The sequence below is a fragment of the Lutjanus erythropterus genome, chromosome 9 (assembly GCF_056507025.1).
Source record: "Lutjanus erythropterus isolate fLutEry1 chromosome 9, fLutEry1.hap2, whole genome shotgun sequence".
NCBI classification, from domain to species: domain Eukaryota; kingdom Metazoa; phylum Chordata; class Actinopteri; order Lutjaniformes; family Lutjanidae; genus Lutjanus; species Lutjanus erythropterus.
Window position 1 is genome coordinate 14,727,801 of NC_139325.1, and position 20,427 is coordinate 14,748,227.

The 20,427-nt window shown below is 39.6% G+C and overlaps 1 protein-coding gene across 1 annotated transcript in view; it reads left to right on the forward strand.

Annotated features, from left to right (window-relative positions):
* LOC146321193 (CUB and sushi domain-containing protein 3-like) overlaps window positions 1–20,427 on the forward strand; it is a 184,720-nt gene that overhangs the window by 111,060 nt on the left and 53,233 nt on the right. Inside the window, exons 43-51 of the mRNA XM_084726245.1 lie at window positions 3,854–4,042; window positions 5,675–5,821; window positions 7,159–7,347; window positions 10,046–10,231; window positions 11,101–11,295; window positions 12,537–12,710; window positions 15,266–15,439; window positions 16,372–16,545; window positions 19,975–20,160. Of these exons, the coding sequence (XP_084582371.1) occupies window positions 3,854–4,042; window positions 5,675–5,821; window positions 7,159–7,347; window positions 10,046–10,231; window positions 11,101–11,295; window positions 12,537–12,710; window positions 15,266–15,439; window positions 16,372–16,545; window positions 19,975–20,160 (1,614 nt within the window). The remainder of the gene's footprint in view (window positions 1–3,853; window positions 4,043–5,674; window positions 5,822–7,158; window positions 7,348–10,045; window positions 10,232–11,100; window positions 11,296–12,536; window positions 12,711–15,265; window positions 15,440–16,371; window positions 16,546–19,974; window positions 20,161–20,427) is intronic.

Consider the following 20,427-nt stretch of genomic DNA (forward strand, 5'->3'; position numbering starts at 1 on the left):
TGCAAGATTTAACAAATACCAATGCCAGTCCTGTTTAAACAGATCATGTTGACATGCTTGGCACTGCAAATAACAGCTAGATACTATATGTAAGAGCCTTAAGCCGCAGTGCATAATCCTATCAAAATGCTTTCAGAGACATCATTTCGTGTAATATGAGGAAGTTACTTACCAGGCTGCCATGTTCAAAATGAGTGTGGGGAGGACAGAGAGGGACTAACATGCACTAAAATGCACACACAGCCATCCCAAATAAACAGACAAGTTTGGATAACGGCACACACAGAAGAAGTGTGACTTCATTCTCTGCCCAGGACATAGCAAATAATAATTTGCTGACATCTAGTGAGGATGAATGTTGCATATTGTACCTTTAATGCTGATACCCTTGAAATAGGATGCTGATGCTTCCATTTACAAGCTAAAATGAAATTAGAAATACCAGTAGCTTATATTTTGTCATAGTTACTGCATTTGTTTAACAACAAATGTGTTAAAAATATTTTTATTTTTAGTTTTAGATATGTATTTTTATTAAGTTACTCAACTCCTACTATTACTTTAACATGGACTAATATTGTAATATTTGAGCCATAAATGTACTTTGGCTCCCTTACATTTTTGTTATACTGAGGCACAGAGGTCTACATGTGTGCTACAGACAAACCACCCTGTGAATACATTGTAAGCTTCAGAGTAGCTTCCTATTCTTATCATGGTCCTCTAAAACCCATCCTAAAAAAGTAGCAGTATTGAGGTGTCTGAAACAGTTTTAAGCTTCTCATGATTCATTTTTTAATCCCAGCGCCCTAAAGTTGGAGGCAAAGCAGTTTAAGGCACAACTGTGCGTACTGGATAGACTTGTGTTTGTTGCCTGGCAACGTTAGCTTATTAAACAAGTATTGGGGGCTCAATTATTTCAGTAACAACACTCTTACCAGATATATGGCTCTATGTACAGAGCATTAGATTTTGTCAAGTGAGTGAATTTCCTGTATATCTTAAAAGTTGTTCAACACTGAGAAGTGCTGCAGGGAATGAGAATCTGTGCAGTGTTAAAATGTTTTTTTTTTTTTTTGTTAAGTAACCCTAGTGTAATAATATGTTGGAGAAAGATGTTGAAGTGAAAATTAGAAATTGATAGTAGCAATTACTTACAAATTTCACACGTTTCTTTTAAGATGAGTTTGTGCTCATTATGTGTCAAATATTCCCCTTGGCATCAGTAGAAGCAGAGGCTCCTACTGACGACGGAACGGAGGAAGCAGCCGTCTGAACTGATGTAGCTGCACCAGCTGAAGACCCCATTCTGAACTCCATCATATCAGCAGTGAGAGTCATAACACTCCTGCTAAAACTGAACGCTACAGACCTTGTTTTTATCTCCAATGCAAAACCAAGTCTCTCAACTATGTTGAAAAGCACTTAGGCTTCTTTTTCTTTTTGCAAAGTGTGGACAATTTGGAATCGCTACCTGTTTAAAAAGCAGTCAAATCAAAACTGAAACGGACTAAAAACGACAGACTGACGACTGACCTGACTCACCCACTACAGGGCAGTATGCCCTTGTGACAGCAACGTGAAAAAAATCTGCTTGTAGCGGGCATAGCTTGAAATTTCTTTTTTTGTTGTGTACTTTACCCTTGTAGCCTGTAAGGCGTATAAATATGCATTTCTATCATTTCTTGAAGCAACACAGCCTGCACAATGCTTAGTGAGTTTGCTCTTTAGCACTGACTCATGTGCAGCAGGAAGCAGGTCAGCTCTTTTTAAAAAGTTTCCAACATGTATGCCCATCACAGAGCCTGTAACAAGAGAGCATAGTGATTGGAAATATATAAAAATGTAGCACTGTTCTGAAAAATGCAAAAAACAAAAGTAACTTGGCAGGAAAATGTTGATGCATGTATATTTCTCATAACCTGTCAAGCAATGATGGTGAGGACATGATGCTGTTTTATATTAAATGCTGTGTTAATTGCTGTTGGGAACTGATATGTTCGGTGACATAATTTTTCCTCATTGTGCCCTACATTAAAATCAGCCCTACAGGCTTTGTAAAAGTCATGACCACTATCCTGGTGACTGGCACAGAGAAAAAGAAACTGTTCAGTCTAGAATTAAACATTGTGTGCATTTTCCTTAGCCAACTGAAAATGTTAACAATTGATTAATCATTAATATTTAATGAGATGCAAAACACATATCTTTTTCTTATTTCAAGTTTTAATGAAACAAGTCTAGTGGCACAATTTCATGAAGCACAAACAATTTAAACAGACAGAATAATGAAACAATCAGGTTGTCACCTAAAACGGCTGCTCTTGTCTGCCTATCCTTATTTAACAACGGCTCACAACAATGTCAAGAGCAGCACAATTACTGCCATTTCTAGACTAACAAGGCAGATCAAACCAAACTGTAAGAAACTGTGGGCTCTGGAGAAATGGTTGACAATTAGTTAATTAATTTTTTTTTATTTGTTTAGATTCTAAGGGCAATTGATCGATTAATTATTAATCACAAACATCCGGATTTCATTTTACTCTGCTTAAATAGTTATATTAGGTGGAACACCTTTTTGCCCTGACATTTTAACAACAGCTAACATTATATTTGACTGTGCAACAAACCAGCTGCACGCATCTCTCAAATTGGGTTGTGGGTTTCCACATAGTGTGTGGATTGTGTGTGCAGATTGTATGTCATTGAAAATCTGCCAACTTGGGTGACGTCAAACATACAAGAGTGTTGGAAAATAAAATGAAAATATAATCAGAAACTTGACCTTGATAGCCACAGAGTGCTTTTGGTGTATTGTGTTAGGGTGTGTGTTGTGTTATTTTAACTAAAAAACATTCAAATGTTTATGATGTGCAGATAGGTTTTCTTAAGTCTGTAGAATATGATGTGTAGGCCAGGACATCTCTGCAGCACAAAAATATTTAATTAAAAATGGTATGTTGACTGACATCTCACCTTTAACAAATATTGCGCATCCCATGAATTGAAAATTGCAGTAATCCACTTAGTGATTTCAATAAATTCTCAATTTCAGCTCTATATTGTGGCCTTTAAGAAACACATTATTATTTAGAAATTCACTGACTTTGACTTTTTGGATATCATATCTGCCTGTTGTCTTTGAGCCAAAGGCTGTTGTAGTTGAAACTTCTGCGGGAATATTCGCACTGCTTTGTGTTACAACTCTTTCCCCCTGCCTTTTGCTCTTGATATATGTCCGTTTGTTTCCAGTGACCTTTTTATCTGGAACAGTTGTTCGCATTAACCTTTTATGTGCGTCATGTTTCTTCACTAGCGGCCCAGAAGAGAAACTTACCAGCAGAAAGGGAAAAGAAGGAAACGAGGCCTGTCATTATTTCAGACATACCAGCCTACAGGAAATGAAGGGAATGCTCTGAGCCGTTTCACATGAACTCACACACACACACAAAAATACACGCACCCATACACACACCCCATTTTTCCATACAAAGTAAGCTGTCTCACCTACTGAGTATTATTATTTGATAGATTGATATCGGGGGAGCCTGGTGACAACAGCAGACTCACCAGCTCAGCCCTTAGGTGAAATATCAGTCTGGCTGAAATGTAATTGTTTCAGGACTAGTTATTTTTTCAATGTAATTTCTGCTGTCAAAGAGTTGAAGTGAGGAAAGGGAAGACAGCCCTCTCCTCACCTCATCTTGCTCTGTCCTATACCTCTGTTTCTTTGCTTTCTGCCTCCACTGGGTTTTCATCTTCCTCTTTCACCTCCTCTCTGGTTTCCCTCCTCAGCCTCTTTGTCTTCATCTAATGCTGTCCTGCCTTTTTCCTGTTTCTCTTTTCCCAGTGCAATGTCCTGCCCATGAGGTGCGTTTCGACTCAACGGGGGTCATATTGAGTCCAGGCTATCCTGAACACTACCCCAACCTCCAGATGTGCTCCTGGCTAATCAACGTGGAGAAGGGCTACAACATCACTTTGCACTTTGAACTCTTCCAGACAGAGAAAGAGTTTGACATCTTGGAAATATTTGATGGTGGGTTCTGCTGGAAGTTTGGTGTCTGTGTTCTTTGGTGAAAATGCTGTAAGCAAAGTACAAAAAATCTTACTTACTGAAATTATTGATGTGTTCGTCTTGTGTTGTGAATTTTAGTGCTTCCCAGTAAAACATTCATACTTTCTTATTCTTTTGTTTCGCGTCACTATTTCAGCTTTCGTTCACATTCTGAATGTGGTTAGGCTACGTTCAGACTGCAGGCTTAAGTGGCCAAAATTTTTTCATAACACTGTGAACAGCACAAATTCAATGGAATCTGATCTTTTCATCGCTGATCACTACTTTCATACGTGATCCTAAATCAGATACAGGTCTGATTTTTTTGCAATGCGACCTCAGGGGAATTCATGCGACCTTTAAATCACTCTAAATCATCTTTCGTATCAGTTGTACACTGGCAGGAGTCACTTGGTGAATACAAAGAGGATACAGCTGTGATGGTGGTTGTCAGTAGACAGACAGTGAGTTGTTAGACCTCCTAAATATTTCTGTACATTTTTCTACAAGAGGGATCATATCGTAACTGGTCTGTGAAGCCATTCACATCACAATCCCACCACTCCTGGCTCCCACTCAGCATCCACACACACTTCTGTACAGAAGTAGAAGCCATTGTTCCTCAAAAGCCTTAATTATCTCTGCTAGGCAGGTGAGAGTGTGTGTGTGTGTGTGTGTGTGTGTGTGTGAGAGAGTGACCTGGAGCTGGTATGCAGCTAATCTTGCATACTGCTGGATGCATCCGCCTACAATTTGAACACTGATCTCTTATGCTTGCAGTGATTGATATTTTTTTTTAAATATATGTAAAACCTATATGTATAACTTATACCCTCTGTTCACCCCTCACTCCTCTTAACTGGCCAGTAGGGGCAGCAAGTCATCAACAACTGCTGGGCTAAAAACAAGGCTTAACTACTTGCAGCATTAGGGAGTAATTACATCTAACTAAAGTACAAAATAAATGTAATTGTAGTCGAGGGATTACATCCAGATATTCTTTTTGGGTTGCCTGGTGGAGGTCTGCACTGTACTGACGTCTCCTAGTTAAGAAATAAGGCTCCCTTTCTTCTCATCCTTGTCATCTGCTCCCAAATTTGCTGGTTTCCACTGCACATCGACTCATACCTGAAACCATAAACACTCACTTCAGTGGCCTCCATGTTCTGTACAACAGTGTTGAATTTTTTATTTGTGCATGCAGGTCAGCTCAGGACCATAACAAATTTACACTGGAATCAGAAATTGGCCACATTTTAAAAACAGACAGACAAGTAGGCAGCCAAACAAAGAAAATCGGATCTGAACAATAAATCCGAATCGACCACTAAGGCTTGCAGTGTGAACGTAAAATCTGATTTTGGGTTCCAATCATTTGTTCTGTAAAATAACTTTTACTGTGTGGTTGATGCCATGATTGGATGTAATTTAGAAATGTTACTGATTTTTGGTTTGTCGTCCTGACTAGCATATCTGTAATTAATACTATTTATTTTTTAAACAAAAGTAGAAAGTGCATGTCCACGACTGTCTGCATTAATGCTTGTTTTTGTCATGGATCTTTTCCTGGGAAACTGTATGTGTGTGTTGCTGTGTTTCTGCCTCTGTGTTCAGGTCCCAACATCTACAGCCAGAGCATGGCCTCACTCAGTGGTGACATTGAAACACCCTTCAGCCTGACCACCACAGGCCACCAGCTCCTGCTGCGCTGGTCCTCTGACCACGGCACCAACCGACGTGGCTTCCACATCAGATACGTGGGTGAGTATCAAAGTATGTATCCAGCTTATAATCATATTCTCTTTTTTTTATAGCTATTTGAATATATTTAGTCTCTAAACTACAGAAAAGTGATGAAAGTCATGGGTTTACAATTCAGGCATTTATATTGACATTGAGGCACCATGTACAGACAATTCAATTTAACCAGTGTTAACACCACGTAATGGCAAATATTCAATGAATCTTCTCTGCTGCAGCTCCTGTATTTTACTGTGGATACAATGTGACCCCATGATTTTTATCAAAGTGTGTTTTGATTGTTTCGGGGTATTATTTATTTTTTAACATCAGTTAATTTAGAAAAAATACTTTGAATTTCCACAGAAATGATAATGACTCACAACAGGAGATGTTTTTCACACGCGAAAACCATGAGGCAGGAAGAAAGTCACTGGGAGGCTTCCATGCTGTTTTGCACTCCTTAATTTAAAAAGGTTTTAAATTCTTAATTGGCTCTTTAATAAAGCAAGTGGTGCTAAGCAAGAGCAGCATAGGGAATCTTCTTCCATTTGAAATGCATCAATAATAATGAAAAAAGCACAAAAGACATTCATTTTTCATGTTGTGGCTCTCCATTATATTTAATACACGAGAGTGTTACTGCGAAAGCAAGTCGGTGTGATGAATTTTGTAAAGACGACTCCTCTTTGACTTGATTGACTTGAACAGGAACTGACTTTAACTCCAGAGTGTGTCTTTTCTTCTTAAATCCCTACTATCTCCCAGTCATGCTGATTTGAGGGAATGTTTGACAGCAGTTGTGAAGCACACAGCCCTCCCTCAGATCACCCGTCCCATCGGCTATTCGGTGCTCATATTCTGGAAATCAAATTTACCTTTTTTGTGTTCGATGGGCTGTAAGACGAGGGGAAGGAAGGCTATGGAACAAATAACTGGAGGATGCACCAGTAACGCATGTGTTAAAGCAAATTGAATGTGCAGGTGCCCATAGGCCAGAGAAGAATAGTAATAAAGTGATTTTTAGGACTTCCTTTGCTGTGTGGCACACAGCCCGAGTGCTAAATAGATGTGACACTCCTCAGGCATTTTCCCTCATTATCTTTCTGCATTTAAAATGGAGCCTTACTGTGACTAAAAATGTTCACCTGAGTCTTTCTCTAGAGGAGCTTTGTTAATGCCTCTCACCCTTTTCTTTATTTCCCCTACTTTTCCCCCTGTTAATATTTGCTGTTCTCGATCCTTTTTTTTTTTTTTACTTTTTTTCTCACCCTTTCTCCTGTTATCTCTCCTCTCCCTTGCTTTTCCACTCATCCCCCACCCCCTCCCCTGCTCCTTCATTCCTCCATCTATTACAGCGATGTACTGTAGTACTCCAGACTCCCCACAACACGGCTTTGTAGTGAGCCAGACCGGGGGTCATCTTAACAGCATGGTGCGCTGGGCCTGCGACAGGGGGTACAAGCTGATCGGAAAGGGCACAGCTGTGTGCAAGAAGACCACCTATGGCTTCTACTCCTGGGACGCACCAGTTCCCGCGTGTCAAGGTGAGCACATCGGCCCTGGCAGCCTTTTATTTCCAACTTCAGCCTGCTTCTTTTCGTGTTCTTCTGGTCAGTGCCTCTGCCCTCCGCTCAGCAGGCAAACAGGCAGACGCTTAAGGCACCCAAGTATCTGAGCCCAAGCTCTATTCTTGTGCTAGCAGCCGAACTGAATCCAGCCTGATTGGGAGCCAGCACCCTGTCAGGTGGAAAGGAACCAGAAATCAATCCTCCCTTCTTCTGTCAATTTCCACTTCTTCAAATTACTTTGGCTAACTCGCCATTAGCATGCGATGTCTGCTGCTGTTGGGTCTCACTCAACTAATTGGGTTCTTTGATGCGCACATGTGAAATGTGTGCATTTACGTGTCTGCATGATTGTATGCACTAGCACAAACACACACTCACACACACTCATGTGGCAGCAAACAGCAACAGATGGTGTGCTCAATTGCATATTATCATGATGCAGTGGAATCAAAATATGTATGTCAGATACTTTAAAATGATTTAAAAACACTTCACACCTGTGATTAATTCCGTCAGTTTGGTAATTGAACACAGCATTTCCGAAGCACATAAACTCAACCAGGGTTGCTAATGAACTAATATATTCATACAGATGCTGTCCATCTGCTATCCGCTAGATGGTGGAGATTACATTGCAGTATGTTCAATCCTTCATTCTTAGCAATCTATATTTCATAATATATTGACAATGGACAGAATATGAATCTATCTGTGTTATTCATGCATCTCAGGGAAAGAGCAGTGACCTAAAGTAATGTTTCAGGCCCACTGACCTTGTAAGCATTGAAGAATTCCCTCCTGCAATACTGAAACTTTCCATCTGCAGTATAGAAAAGAGTTTGTGATTAGTGTCAGTTAAATTGGGAGTTAGTGGTTCTTACAAATGAATGTTGACAGATTCTCTCTTGGGGTGATACGGGCCAATGTAGTGGCCCCAGGCCATATTGGTCCTACCTTTTGATGTTTCACAGTATGTGCAGCTGCTATTGGTGCTCCATTTTGTGATGTCTGCGTGTCTGCATGCCCATTCCCATTTAGTGTGGCACAGCAGAAGTTGGTTTCCTGCTCTGTTTACTCTCTCTGACTTGGCTGTCATGATAAGCACCTTGAAACCTACTCGCTTGAGCTTTCTGTCTGGTTTAAGCTCTGCCATGGTAACCCAGATTCAGTGTATGAAGGGGCAAGGACACAGTGCTGTGTGTGTTTTTCCATGTGATAGTGTGTCATACTTCTATAAGAGTTACTGTTGAAACTAGTTACACTGGCTGTGTTAACGTGCACACTCATTTTCCACTTTTATTCAGAATCTGATACAGGTCATGTAAACAGCATGTTGCATTTGGATATTCTGAATTATACCCTATTCTGAACAGAGCATATTCTAATATTTAAGATATGTGGGGAAAGTCTCAGACATCAACGGGGGTTTGAATATGCGCAAATATTACAATGCTGACCTTTTCAAGAAGGTGGTTAAATAAATGAAAGTGGGAAGGTGCATCCATACAGTAAAACAAGTCCAACACCAATGGAAAACCTGGAAACCTGGACCTATTTTGCAGCAAAGAATTCAGAGCATGACAAGCTGTATGTAATTGGGAATCTTGGCAGAATATTCATTTTCATTAGCCATGTTAACAGCTTAGTAAGAATAATTTCTTTTTAAGAATAAGAGTAAAAAAACGTTTTCATTTACTTGGTTGAATAGCTACTTGTGAAGTCAGTAGGGTAACTGTCCTTACATTAAAATATTTTAAAACCTTGAAAGATTTATGGAAGACAAGAATTAAATGACATACCACTTTACAGAGTGTTAGACTACTTTCATTCTGTGGTAGCTGGATACGTTTTTCCTCAAGGGGTCAGTCCTATATATAATACTTTCATAGATTTCTCCAGTGAGATTTCAAAAACTGTAGAATGGATTCAGTGGCCTGTAATATATACAGTACAAGTAAATGGCTTGACTTCAAGTGTTGACATGGCAGGAACAGTTCTGTCTCATTATTATAAATGCATTAGATGTAAATGTTTAAAAACTAATGCCTAAAATGTTTACCGGTGGGAGATGTATTGCTGTGCAATTTAGGAAATATTGCACTTTTGCTGTGACCCTGTAACAGACTTTTTGACTTGTTGTAGAGGGAAAAGCACAGGTGCAACTCATTTTGTTAATGATGGCTCAGTTCCATTAAGTGCTCCAGTAAGCCATTTCAGTCAGCTAGCATTCACAATAAGAGGGCTCTGGCACTGGCTCAACCCAATTCAATGCAGTGGTTATTAATGTTATTAATTATACCTGTGCTTCCCCTGCTGTGACATGTCAAAGTGTCTGCCATGAATAAGGTGTGTTAGAATACTACAGGGGGCGTTCAGTATTGAGCAAGTATTTCATTTTGGGTTTTTACTTAGTAAAACTATGACTATTTGAAAGGAACAAAAAGCCGCCTGCATACATTGTAAAGCTAATGACATTGCTTGTGTACCACAAAGGGGTGTTAATCCAAATGCTAGTAGAAGTGAAGTGTACTTGTTCACAATGTGACTGTTTAGTGAATGTGTGCCTGCCTGCCATGCCTGTGTTAACTAGACGTCTCTCTGCAAACCTCTCGAGTATGTGTCTTGTACTGCCCAAAAACATGTGTGTCAACAATCGTCCTCTTGCCGCCTGCAGCTGTGTCATGCGGTGTGCCCAGCGCGCCAGTGAACGGAGGTGTGCTCGCTGCTGATTACTCCGTCGGCACACGGGTGACCTACTTCTGCAACAGCGGCTACCGGCTCTCCTCCAAAGAGCTGACGACCACAGTCTGCCAGCCAGACGGCACCTGGAGCAACCACAACAAGATACCCCGGTGCATCGGTGAGTAGAGGATGCTGGGGTAGGAGGCAAGATGTAAAGGGAGGAGGGAGAAATGGGGGGATTGTAAGAACCTATAGCATGGTTGAGCAGTTCGAAGCTGAAAGATGAGAGATAGGAAAGAGGTATGGAGAAGGCACTGATTTTGAAATTTTGACAGCTGTACTGCAGACAGGAGAGCGTTTGAAAATATCCTCTGGAGAAGCTGGAGAATATCAAACAGTTTTAAGAAGACGCTGTACTGTAATGGAAGGTGTCATGAAATATGGACTGCAGTCCCAGCAGAACCTCGAGTTGTGGTTTCAGCACAGAAATGGAAACTTGTTGGGTTGCGATGATTAGACGGATGGATGAAAGGGAGAATAATAGTTGAGAGGAAAGCTGTAGCTGGCGCTTGAGTGAGTGTTTTACATGCTAGAGCAACTCCTCCACGTCTGCAAGTCAGTGTAACGAGTGATTGACAACATTGTTTACTATTGAGACCAGTGTTTATTCCCTGCTGTATATGTGTCTCACAGCGAAACAGTGTTTGTTTTGAGACTCATTTGGTTTTAGAGAGTGCCAATTCATAAACAACTTTGTTGTGGAAGATGATTTGTATACCGTAAGTGCAGGAAAGTTGCTATTTACATTTTACATGGGTTGTTGGTGTATTCTACTGATTAAAATGTTTTCTTGCAACTATTTGTATTTCCTCAACACAGTTTGGTTGTTACATATGTTTAGAAGTTTTAACTTAGCTGTGTGTGCACAAGGGATAAGTGAAGAAATTGAAAAAGAAGAAATTAAAATAGCAGTCTGTCCATTTGAATAATCCAAAACTAACAATGTCCACTCCCCTCCGAATCCCCTCTTTGTGTTTTTTGGCACAGTCATTATGTGCCCGAGTCTCAGCTCCTTCTCTCTGGACCACGGGAAATGGAGGATTGTCAACGGTTCGCACTATGAGTATGGAACTAAAATCATCTTCACTTGCAATCCCGGATACTATCGAGTTGGCCCTGCCCACATCCAGTGCCTGGCCAATGGGGTATGGAGCTGGAGGAGTGAGAGGCCTCGGTGTAGAAGTGAGTAACTCATAAAAGCAACAGCACTTTTAGATCACATGAATTAATAAATGCAGTTTGCGTCAAAATTTAACTGAACCAAAAGGATAAGATACAAGATGTAGGATCAATTTATTTATAAGTATATAACAAGGTTGTATAGCAACAAAAATGTGGTAATATTTTGTACTAACAATAATTAAATGGTGAATTAGTGGTTAATTAAACTTAAGTTAGGGGTTATTTTATGTTAATAAATGATCAAATAATAATTCATTATGTTTACTAATTATTAGGAATTTATCATTAGTTTGTGTAATATAATTTTTTTTTTCTAAATTATGTATTGTATCATAGCTGAAAAGAGATTAGTAGTTTATTAGTTGTTTACATATTTGAACTGTTGCATAACATACTTATTTTAACCCCAAGCATGATCTTTTTCTAAACCTACTCAAGTAGCTTTGTTTCCTAAAATGAATTTTACAGTTGCTTGTATAAAAACATATACAAACATTATTTGAACATTTGGAAACAGAAAAATAGCTATTATTAGACGTTATCTGAACTACCCATTTATTAATGGTGGTTATTACTGTGTTACAGATGCATGTAGCATAGAGTCCCATCCCAGAAACACACTGCATATGTGTTTCATTAGTTTCCTAGAAAAGCTAGAATAGAAAATAACTGAACATTGACATCCAGCAAAATTGAAAAATCTATGTCCTTCCTTGCCTCACGTACACTTGATTCATAGATAGTAACAATGCAAGACTTGGAAGAATGAATATCTTATTCGCAGCTCACTTAATCAGCAGTTCGATGCATCACTTCTGTGCTATTCGCCTTTTCCCATCTCAGCCTAGGTTAGATATTGTTTATTGTAGGAATTGGAAATAACAGCTTTTCTATGCTGCCATGGGAACTACTTTTTGAGAAGCAAAAGAGCTGAATAGCCTGTGTAATGGCAAAAAGAGATGCAAGCCAGCATGATGAAAGATGTTGGGACAAAGGCAAACACCATCATTATCCTCCCCATGAAATAGTACAGGTCACTCTTTTATCACATTAAGGTCGCTAAGATGGGTGTAAATGACTGTGCTCTCCCATTGACTCTGAAGATGTAAGCCAACTTCCATCTCCTCTTCCTTTCTCTCTCGTTGTCTCCCCCTCTCACTCTCCTGGTGTCTTGTTCTTTCATTCCTTGCCATCTCCATCTCCTCCTTCTTCCTTTGACTCTACTCTTCATCTTATTGCAGTTATTTCCTGTGGTGATCTGCCCACTCCTCCTAATGGCAAGAAAATTGGGACCCAAACTACCTTTGGAGCATCAGCCATTTTCAGCTGTAACCTTGGTTATGTTTTAAGTGGATCTATAGTCAGAGAGTGTCTCCTGTCCGGCCTTTGGAGTGGGACGGAGACTCACTGCCTGGGTAAGCAGGGTCTAAATGTTCTCTTTAACTTTATAAAGGGCAGCCTTGACCTAGGTCAAACACTGCTGGCAAGCTGTCCAGACAGAATATGAACCCTTTTTTTTGGCTGGGGCCAACATGCCCAGAATAAAACCAGATGGGGAAGCAGAGGGTGGCTATAATTGGTGCTGTAGCCAAGTGTGTATGGCCAATTACTGTAAACCAGTGATACTCCAGTGGCTTTGCCTGGGGGCTACTTTTGCAAAATGACAGGAGGTCAGGGGCAAATATTAAACAAACGTTAATAATAACATTACTTATCAGATGAAGTCAATATTACATAGACAGATAAATCAGATACTATAGTGCTTTTAATGATTGCAACTGGATTTCAGTTATAACATTTGAAAGAGTTTATACAACATAAAGCACAACTGGAACATGCAATCACTGAAATCTTGAAATGACTCATTAACATAAACTGCACTTACCAGGGACAGAAGGAAGGGTATATTTAATAGGGGTAGAGGATCTGCTGATACTGATACCAATTTGATACCATATGCCCTCTCTTAAACAACTAATATGTCAATAATACATTTGTATGGATGGACTTTGCTTAACCTAGCCATTTAAAAAGCACCATGCTCAAACTATGAACTGCATATTTATGCCCATGAAAGAAGAAATGTGCAGTCCACAACACAACTCAGTTATACAATACTGCTGCTGCTTTTTATTTAAAATTTTCACACAGAGAACCTTTAGCAGAATTGTGATTGATCAACACCATTCAAACATTCAAAATTAAAATGTATTTTATCTGTGTTGCAGGTGACACATCTCACTCTACGGCATGTCAGACAAAGTTTAGTTCCCCTGATTTGGTCACTGACACTGTCTGATCCTACTGCTCTTTACGCAGCATTAAACGCAATCATGCAAAGATCAGCCCTCTTTCTCTAACTGACAGCTTAATTGATCCCGTCATACAAAACTGACATATGTGTCTCTCCATCCTGGGAAAAATGGTATGAATCAGTTTATTGCCACTGTGAATTAGAAAATTGGCGGAGGGTCACCTGAGTATCACTGCTGTAAACGTTCAGAGAGATACTTTTTTTTTTTTGTCATTGAGTTCTGTCATCATGATGCTACTCAGCCTTGCCTTTTTATGTTTTCCTTTTGGCTGCCACACATCAGACATTTGTCTGTTTCAGACATTTCAGAGATCATAAGGTAAAAAAAAAAGGTCGTGCCAGAGTGCAATCACATTTGGCAGCTAGCTTTAGTTGACTAGAGCCCAGCGCCATACTATGAAGCCTCCGAGTCAGTGTGATTTGGTATTTGTAAAACATTAAATGTGAGAGAGCAGCTATAGAGCCACAGCTGGCTTGAAACTATGAGATACTTGCCAAGCTGTACCAGCACAATTTTGGCTGTTGTTAAGATATATAAACAAGAAAATATGCTACAGCTTAGCTTACCACAGCTCATCACAGCTACCGCTCTGTGGAAGAAAATGAGACATACGTAATTACTTGAGCCGCATTCAAACCCACACAGCAGCAGAATGTGACAGTTTCCCTGGCAGATGCATTAGTCCGTTTATCAACCCTGTGGCACCAGCACTCTGAGCTGAGCTCCGGAGTGGTACAGTTCATTAAAAGAAGGGCACCTCTCTCTTGTTTAGTAATATGACTGTCAGGGTTAACATAGCTGAGGACCTCTCGGTACAGTTGCCTACTTCAGCGCTATCTTCATAGAATCTGGCTGCTCTCAACTGGAGTGCGATAAAATGCTCGGCTGAGTTTCTGGGTGCAGGAGTGAATTAGGGAAATCAGACTCGCAGTCAGTGGCAATTTCCCAGGTTTTAAGTGGCAGTGGAAATCTCAGCAAGATTCCTCCTCTCTGAAAGGGATTTATTGTAGCTGAAAGTAATACGATTACGTGCATGAGCGTATTGCACAGATTTTGAGGAGTTTCACATGGTCTCTCCGTCTACTGTAGATGAGAAAAGCTGAGTTATCACCACGAGTGAAGCCAAGGCCAATATGAATTTAGAAATAATAATTCAGAGATAATGAGCTGAAAAATGCTTTCCAAATCCAATATGTTTCATGAATACACTAACTAATTTTGTTTGCCAGTATTATAATTCCAAGACCTTTTAAATCACCAGTTTCCTCATTCCATTTTATAATACAGTTGTCAAAATGCAAAGTTATTCAAACATGATAACACAATCAAAATTGTGTTTCTGCCCTCCAACTACAGGCCATTAGTTCAGTGGGCACCACTGCAAGCTATTTATTCCCAAACACTAGTAGCTTGAACTAAAGTGTTGCCCCACATGAGTGATTGACTGAGATAATTCATTGTGATTTGTAATGCAAAAAATTGGACTACAACTGAATATCATTCTGACAGCAGAATGTTATAAATACCACACACCACAAGTGTCTTTGTCATGGTCAAGTCTCTGTTACTTACGAAATTTACAATCTTGTTTAAAGCATTATGCAAAAGGAAATAGTAATACATGTACTGTATGTTTTTTTTCCATCTTTGTACAGCTGGTCACTGTGGTGTTCCAGAGCAGATTGTAAATGGGCAGGTGATCGGCGAAAACTTTGGCTATAGAGACACAGTGGTTTACCAGTGCAACCCTGGATTCCGGCTTATTGGCTCCTCAGTACGGATCTGCCAGCAGGACCACAACTGGTCCGGACTTCTCCCAGTTTGTATCTGTAAGTACTGTAACACCGGTTCTCACTGCCTGATTGACTGCAAAAAAAAAGGAGAATGTGTGTGTCTGCATGTGTTAAAGTTTGAGATTGCATTTATGTGATAAACCATAGACGCTACTGTTCAGATGGAAAACAGCTGATGGGGACAGTTACATTACATTACAAAGTCAATGTAATAGTCAAGTCTGCCATGTATACAGAACATGTAGATGATTGAAATACCAAATCCGTCAGACTCCTCAGTGTCGACATACAACTGTTACAAAATAAGAGGATAGAAAAAAATACCAAAAAAGTAACAAACAAAAACAGTAAATATAAAAAGCACAGATAAAAAATAACTGTAATTGTTATATGAAATCCAATGAATAATTATAGTGCAGACCGAGAGGAGCCATTGTGTCCGTACGCACCACTGTCTGATTTGAAGCATTTAATATGTAAATTTGTATTTACAGGAAACAAGGGTTTCATCAAAAACATGATGGTTTGATTACATTGTTAAAGAAACCAATTAATAAAAATACTTTTAGCATTCTGAAATTTTTAAATTACTGTTTAAAAGCTTCCTGCTTCTGTAGTTTGAGAAGCGCTGAAGTCAGTAGTCAATACATATTTTCATAATGTGATTCTCAGTCCCCTAGTCGCTGAAATGTGCTCTTTACCCTTTCCTAATCTATCGTGTCTTGATTCTTAATTCCCCATTGTCCTCTGAGGTTAATTATATGATAATGATATTCCTATGATAGGTGTCACTGTAAGTCGCCTATTGATCATTGTTATTGAATTTTCCCTCTCTGCATTATTCTTTCCATCTCTCTCTCTTTCCACGCACTCTTTATCTTTTTCACCCTCCTCTCTCTTTCGTCTCCTGTTCTCCTCTCTGCCTCCTCCTTTCTGACATGTGCGGGGGCGATGCGTGCCAACTTCAGCTGTCACATGTGGCCACCCCGGTAGCCCTATCTATGGCCGCACCACAGGCGATGGCTTCAACTACAACGACGTGGTGCGCTTCTCCTGCAACAAAGGCTACACCCTGGAAGGACCCTCGACAGCCCAGTGCCAGGCCAACCGCCAGTGGAGCCAGCAGCCACCAACATGCCGTGGTAAGGTCCGGCTGCAGAGCTCCTGCAGAATGGATAAATGATTGGCAGCTGGGCTGACTTAAAGTATCAGATGGATACAGATGTATCTTGACAGTTGAACTAAAAAGCTGCTTGTCTCTGCCAGCATGTTTAGCTAACGCTCAGACCACAGACGTCGCCCCTAGAGGCAAAGTCAGACAGAAATGAAAAGCAAGAATTTGGAGCCAGCAGATGCATCACATTCATATGCATCTCATTAACCATCTGCAATGATAATTTCTGAGGAGGGTGCCTCTTAGTGTATCACTACACCTAAAGGTGTTTGAATGTTTGATAACAGAAGCCACTTCCATCTAAATCTGCTCCCATGAATCAGGCTAGCCATCAGTGGAGCTGGTAGCTGCCAACGAGCAGAGATAGGATCCAGCCAAAGTGTTGGAGCAGAATGAAATGGTTTTTTGCAGGTGCTTTGTGATGGTTCAGGAATCAGAAACTATGATGACCACAAGAATTCAGCAGCCAGCAGATGTATCATGATCATTCAGAAATCAGTAGCCAGTGACCGCCAGCATGCACCGGCATGGACACAGAAACAGAACAGATAGAGGTAGTGTTCACATATCTATTGATTTTAAGGAGAAATGTCACTATCTGCTCTACTTCTCTGGGTGGAGCATTAGGCAACATCATCTGGAGCCCTGGCCTCAGAGCGAAAGTAGGGAGACAGCAATAATGAGCTTGCAGCAGAATGTATGGAAACAGAAGAGTAAATGGGGATTTGTTTCTACAATTTTACTGCTAGTGATTTTACTGCTAGAGCCAAGAGGCTCCCTGCAATGAGAGATTACTTTTGAAGGAAGGAAAGCTCATAGTATACTTTCTGGAAGACATCTAAGTGGGAGTGTCAGATGGTGGTTGTGTTTTAGTTGTATCCAGTTTTAGTTTGCCCAGGTTATCCTCATTAGTGGTGTGTTTACAATTGCCAGCAATCCAGACGTTTTTGTGTGTGACCATACCAAAGAAATGTTAACTTGTTTTCCCAAAATAATTCTGACAGTTTGACAGTATTTTTTTTCAGGAAGTATTTTCCTACATTTACATTTTTGTCTCCAAAGTAGAGTGAAAACAGACAATAGATATATGGTGCAGTATGACGGAAGTTCAGAATGAGTTTTTTGGGGGGGGTTGCCTTTGAAAATACTTCAATCTTAAGGCAGATTTTTGTCGTGGCGATGTGGTAAATATAAAAATCTAAAATCTTTAAAACAAGGTAAGAAATCAGGAAGCAATCATTAAAATGAATTTGAGCGTAATTCAGTGTGTTTTTAATTGGTCCGATACGTCTGGATCTAGTCGGCCCAAGCTTGATATGCCAGACTTTGCCCGTTTAAAAAATCTCTCTCCTCTTGGCATGAATTTTGTTGGCAGTCAGATGTGAAGAGACACAGTTTTCATTACTATGAATAGTACCGTAGAGACAGACCTGGTAAAAGATCAAAAGAGTAAAAACATATTAAACTGTCATGACTCCCTTTGTCAAAATATGTTTGTTTCCACTTAAATTTTCTCACATTAAGCCAGCATTTTCGCACATTTGCATTATTGATTTAATTTGATGTTGTTCTGAACTTAATTTCACCCTCAACTACTTTCAGCTGTTTAAAACCACCTTGTCAGCAGTGTGTTTTTTTGTGACTTTTAACTGCTTCTGAAATGGATGCTTGTTAATTTTTAGACAGTAGACGTGCCTTTAGTTCTGCTGTTTTGAGGAGGGAGCGTTGGATGTTGTTGTTATTATTGACGACGCTTAAATATAGCCTTGACTCACTTGTCTCTCTGTTTATAGAATAAACAGAAAAAGCCACCGATCAGGTCATATCAACATTTCTATTATTAACTCACAAGTGAACATGCTGACAGACAGCGTTTATTCAAATGAGGCTCCAACCAAAGAAAAAAAAGACAGCACGGCTCCCAGGGAAGAAAAGTCAGATCCCCAGTGATGATACTGGGTAGAGTTAATTAGGCAGAATGCCACATGACTGGTACATGTTGTCTTGTTACTCTGTTTACTCCATGTCATTTTGATGTAAAATTAATTCTTGACAGAATGCAACTTGTCCAGATACTGTTAACTTGATGTATAGTGTATGCATGACTACAGTCGATATAATTTAGGCAAATGCTCTTACTGAAACCCCAAAACACATAAATAATCTAAACCTGTGCAGTGCAGTATAAACTATCGAGTAACTTATTATCATTATACAGGACAGAGTTTCACAACGAAAATAAAGTTTTAGTCATGTTACACATACATACAGCAATTAAAACCAGAAAAAGATGAAAAGAAAATGCAATAAAATTTAAAAAGTTATTTGTATACGTATATACATATACGTATATAAACTCAGGAAATAATTTTGTAGTGCATTTTTTGAATATGCGTCTGAGGGAATGTAAGCAGCAGGAACAAGATGCTGACGACAATATGTTTGACATCTTCACATGCAAAGTTTCGACATCTGGGAAACATTATCCATCAATTTGGACTGCATTTGCACACTAGGTATCATCAATGTAAATACAGAGTCTGCCTCCTCTTATCCTGCAGGAGTCTTGCGTGTTGCATCCTGTCAGCTTAGAGTACAGCCCCCTGTCAGGACTCTATAACATGTGGGCACAACACCTCTGATTTCCTGTTGCTTTGCCATGTTTTCTGTTTAATTTTCCTGACTGGACTTTAGCCAATAACAAGTTTAAGTCCAAGATGGATTAGCATGACTCTTATCCCCACTGCTGTTGCTATAACATGTACTGTATGGTAGCATAGCACAGTTAAGAATCATTGTATGTTACTTTTAATCTCTTTCTGTGCAGCAGTGTGATGTATACTATGCCATAGCAGCCCTATGGGCACAGATGACTGTAAATACAGACTTCATCATAAGATGGGTTTGGAAACGCTGCCAAGAAGCGAATATTCACTTTGGCTCAAGTAAACATTACTGTCCTGCAATGCACATCAATAATGCATTTACATTATCGCTGAAAACCACAATAAATTGATGCGGATGAAACTATTAACCAACCATTATTACAGTATCACACCTTGCTTATGATAAAGAGTATATAGATAAGACAGCGAATCCATGAATAGATATTATAAGACTGCACTCAGGGCTACAGAAATACTGGGTAAAGGATAAGGCCTTTTTTCAACCTTAAGTTCAACAAGTAATCATGTGACTGTGCTGTTCCAGCAGTAATTTGCCTGAAATAACAACGAAAACGTCTGTCTTTTCTGAAACATCCTTCCAGCAATAAAAATTAATTGGACTGCTGTCAGTGTTCTACTGTCTGTATATCTCCCATTATGATTAAACTAATTGAATAATTCATGTAGGCGTAACTGTGTTTTTTTTTTCTTTTCTTTTCTTTTTCATTCAGTGGTAAACTGCACAGATCCAGGTATCCCTGCCAATTCTATCCGGGAGAGTAAGATTGAGCACGGTAACTTCACATTCGGCAGCGTGGTCTTTTACGACTGTAACCCGGGATATTACTTGTTCGGCTCGTCAGTGCTCACCTGCCAGCCGGCGGGCCACTGGGACAAACCTCTACCGGAATGCATCGGTACAGTACTCACTTTTAATATTAGCTTGGAAACCAACTGATAATAACATAATCTTATTCATGTTATGATGGTGGGTGTTTATTTTTCCTACTCCTGTCCACTTTTCAGTTCAATCAGCCTGTTCAGCTTTCTATGTAATTAGTGCATTTTTAATTTAATTAGTTGATACAATTAAAAATGAATGTAAGTACAGAATTAAGAGAAAAGTTTCACTCTTGATTGAGTGTCCACAACCTTGTTTGTGTCCTCATTTGTTTCTCATTTAA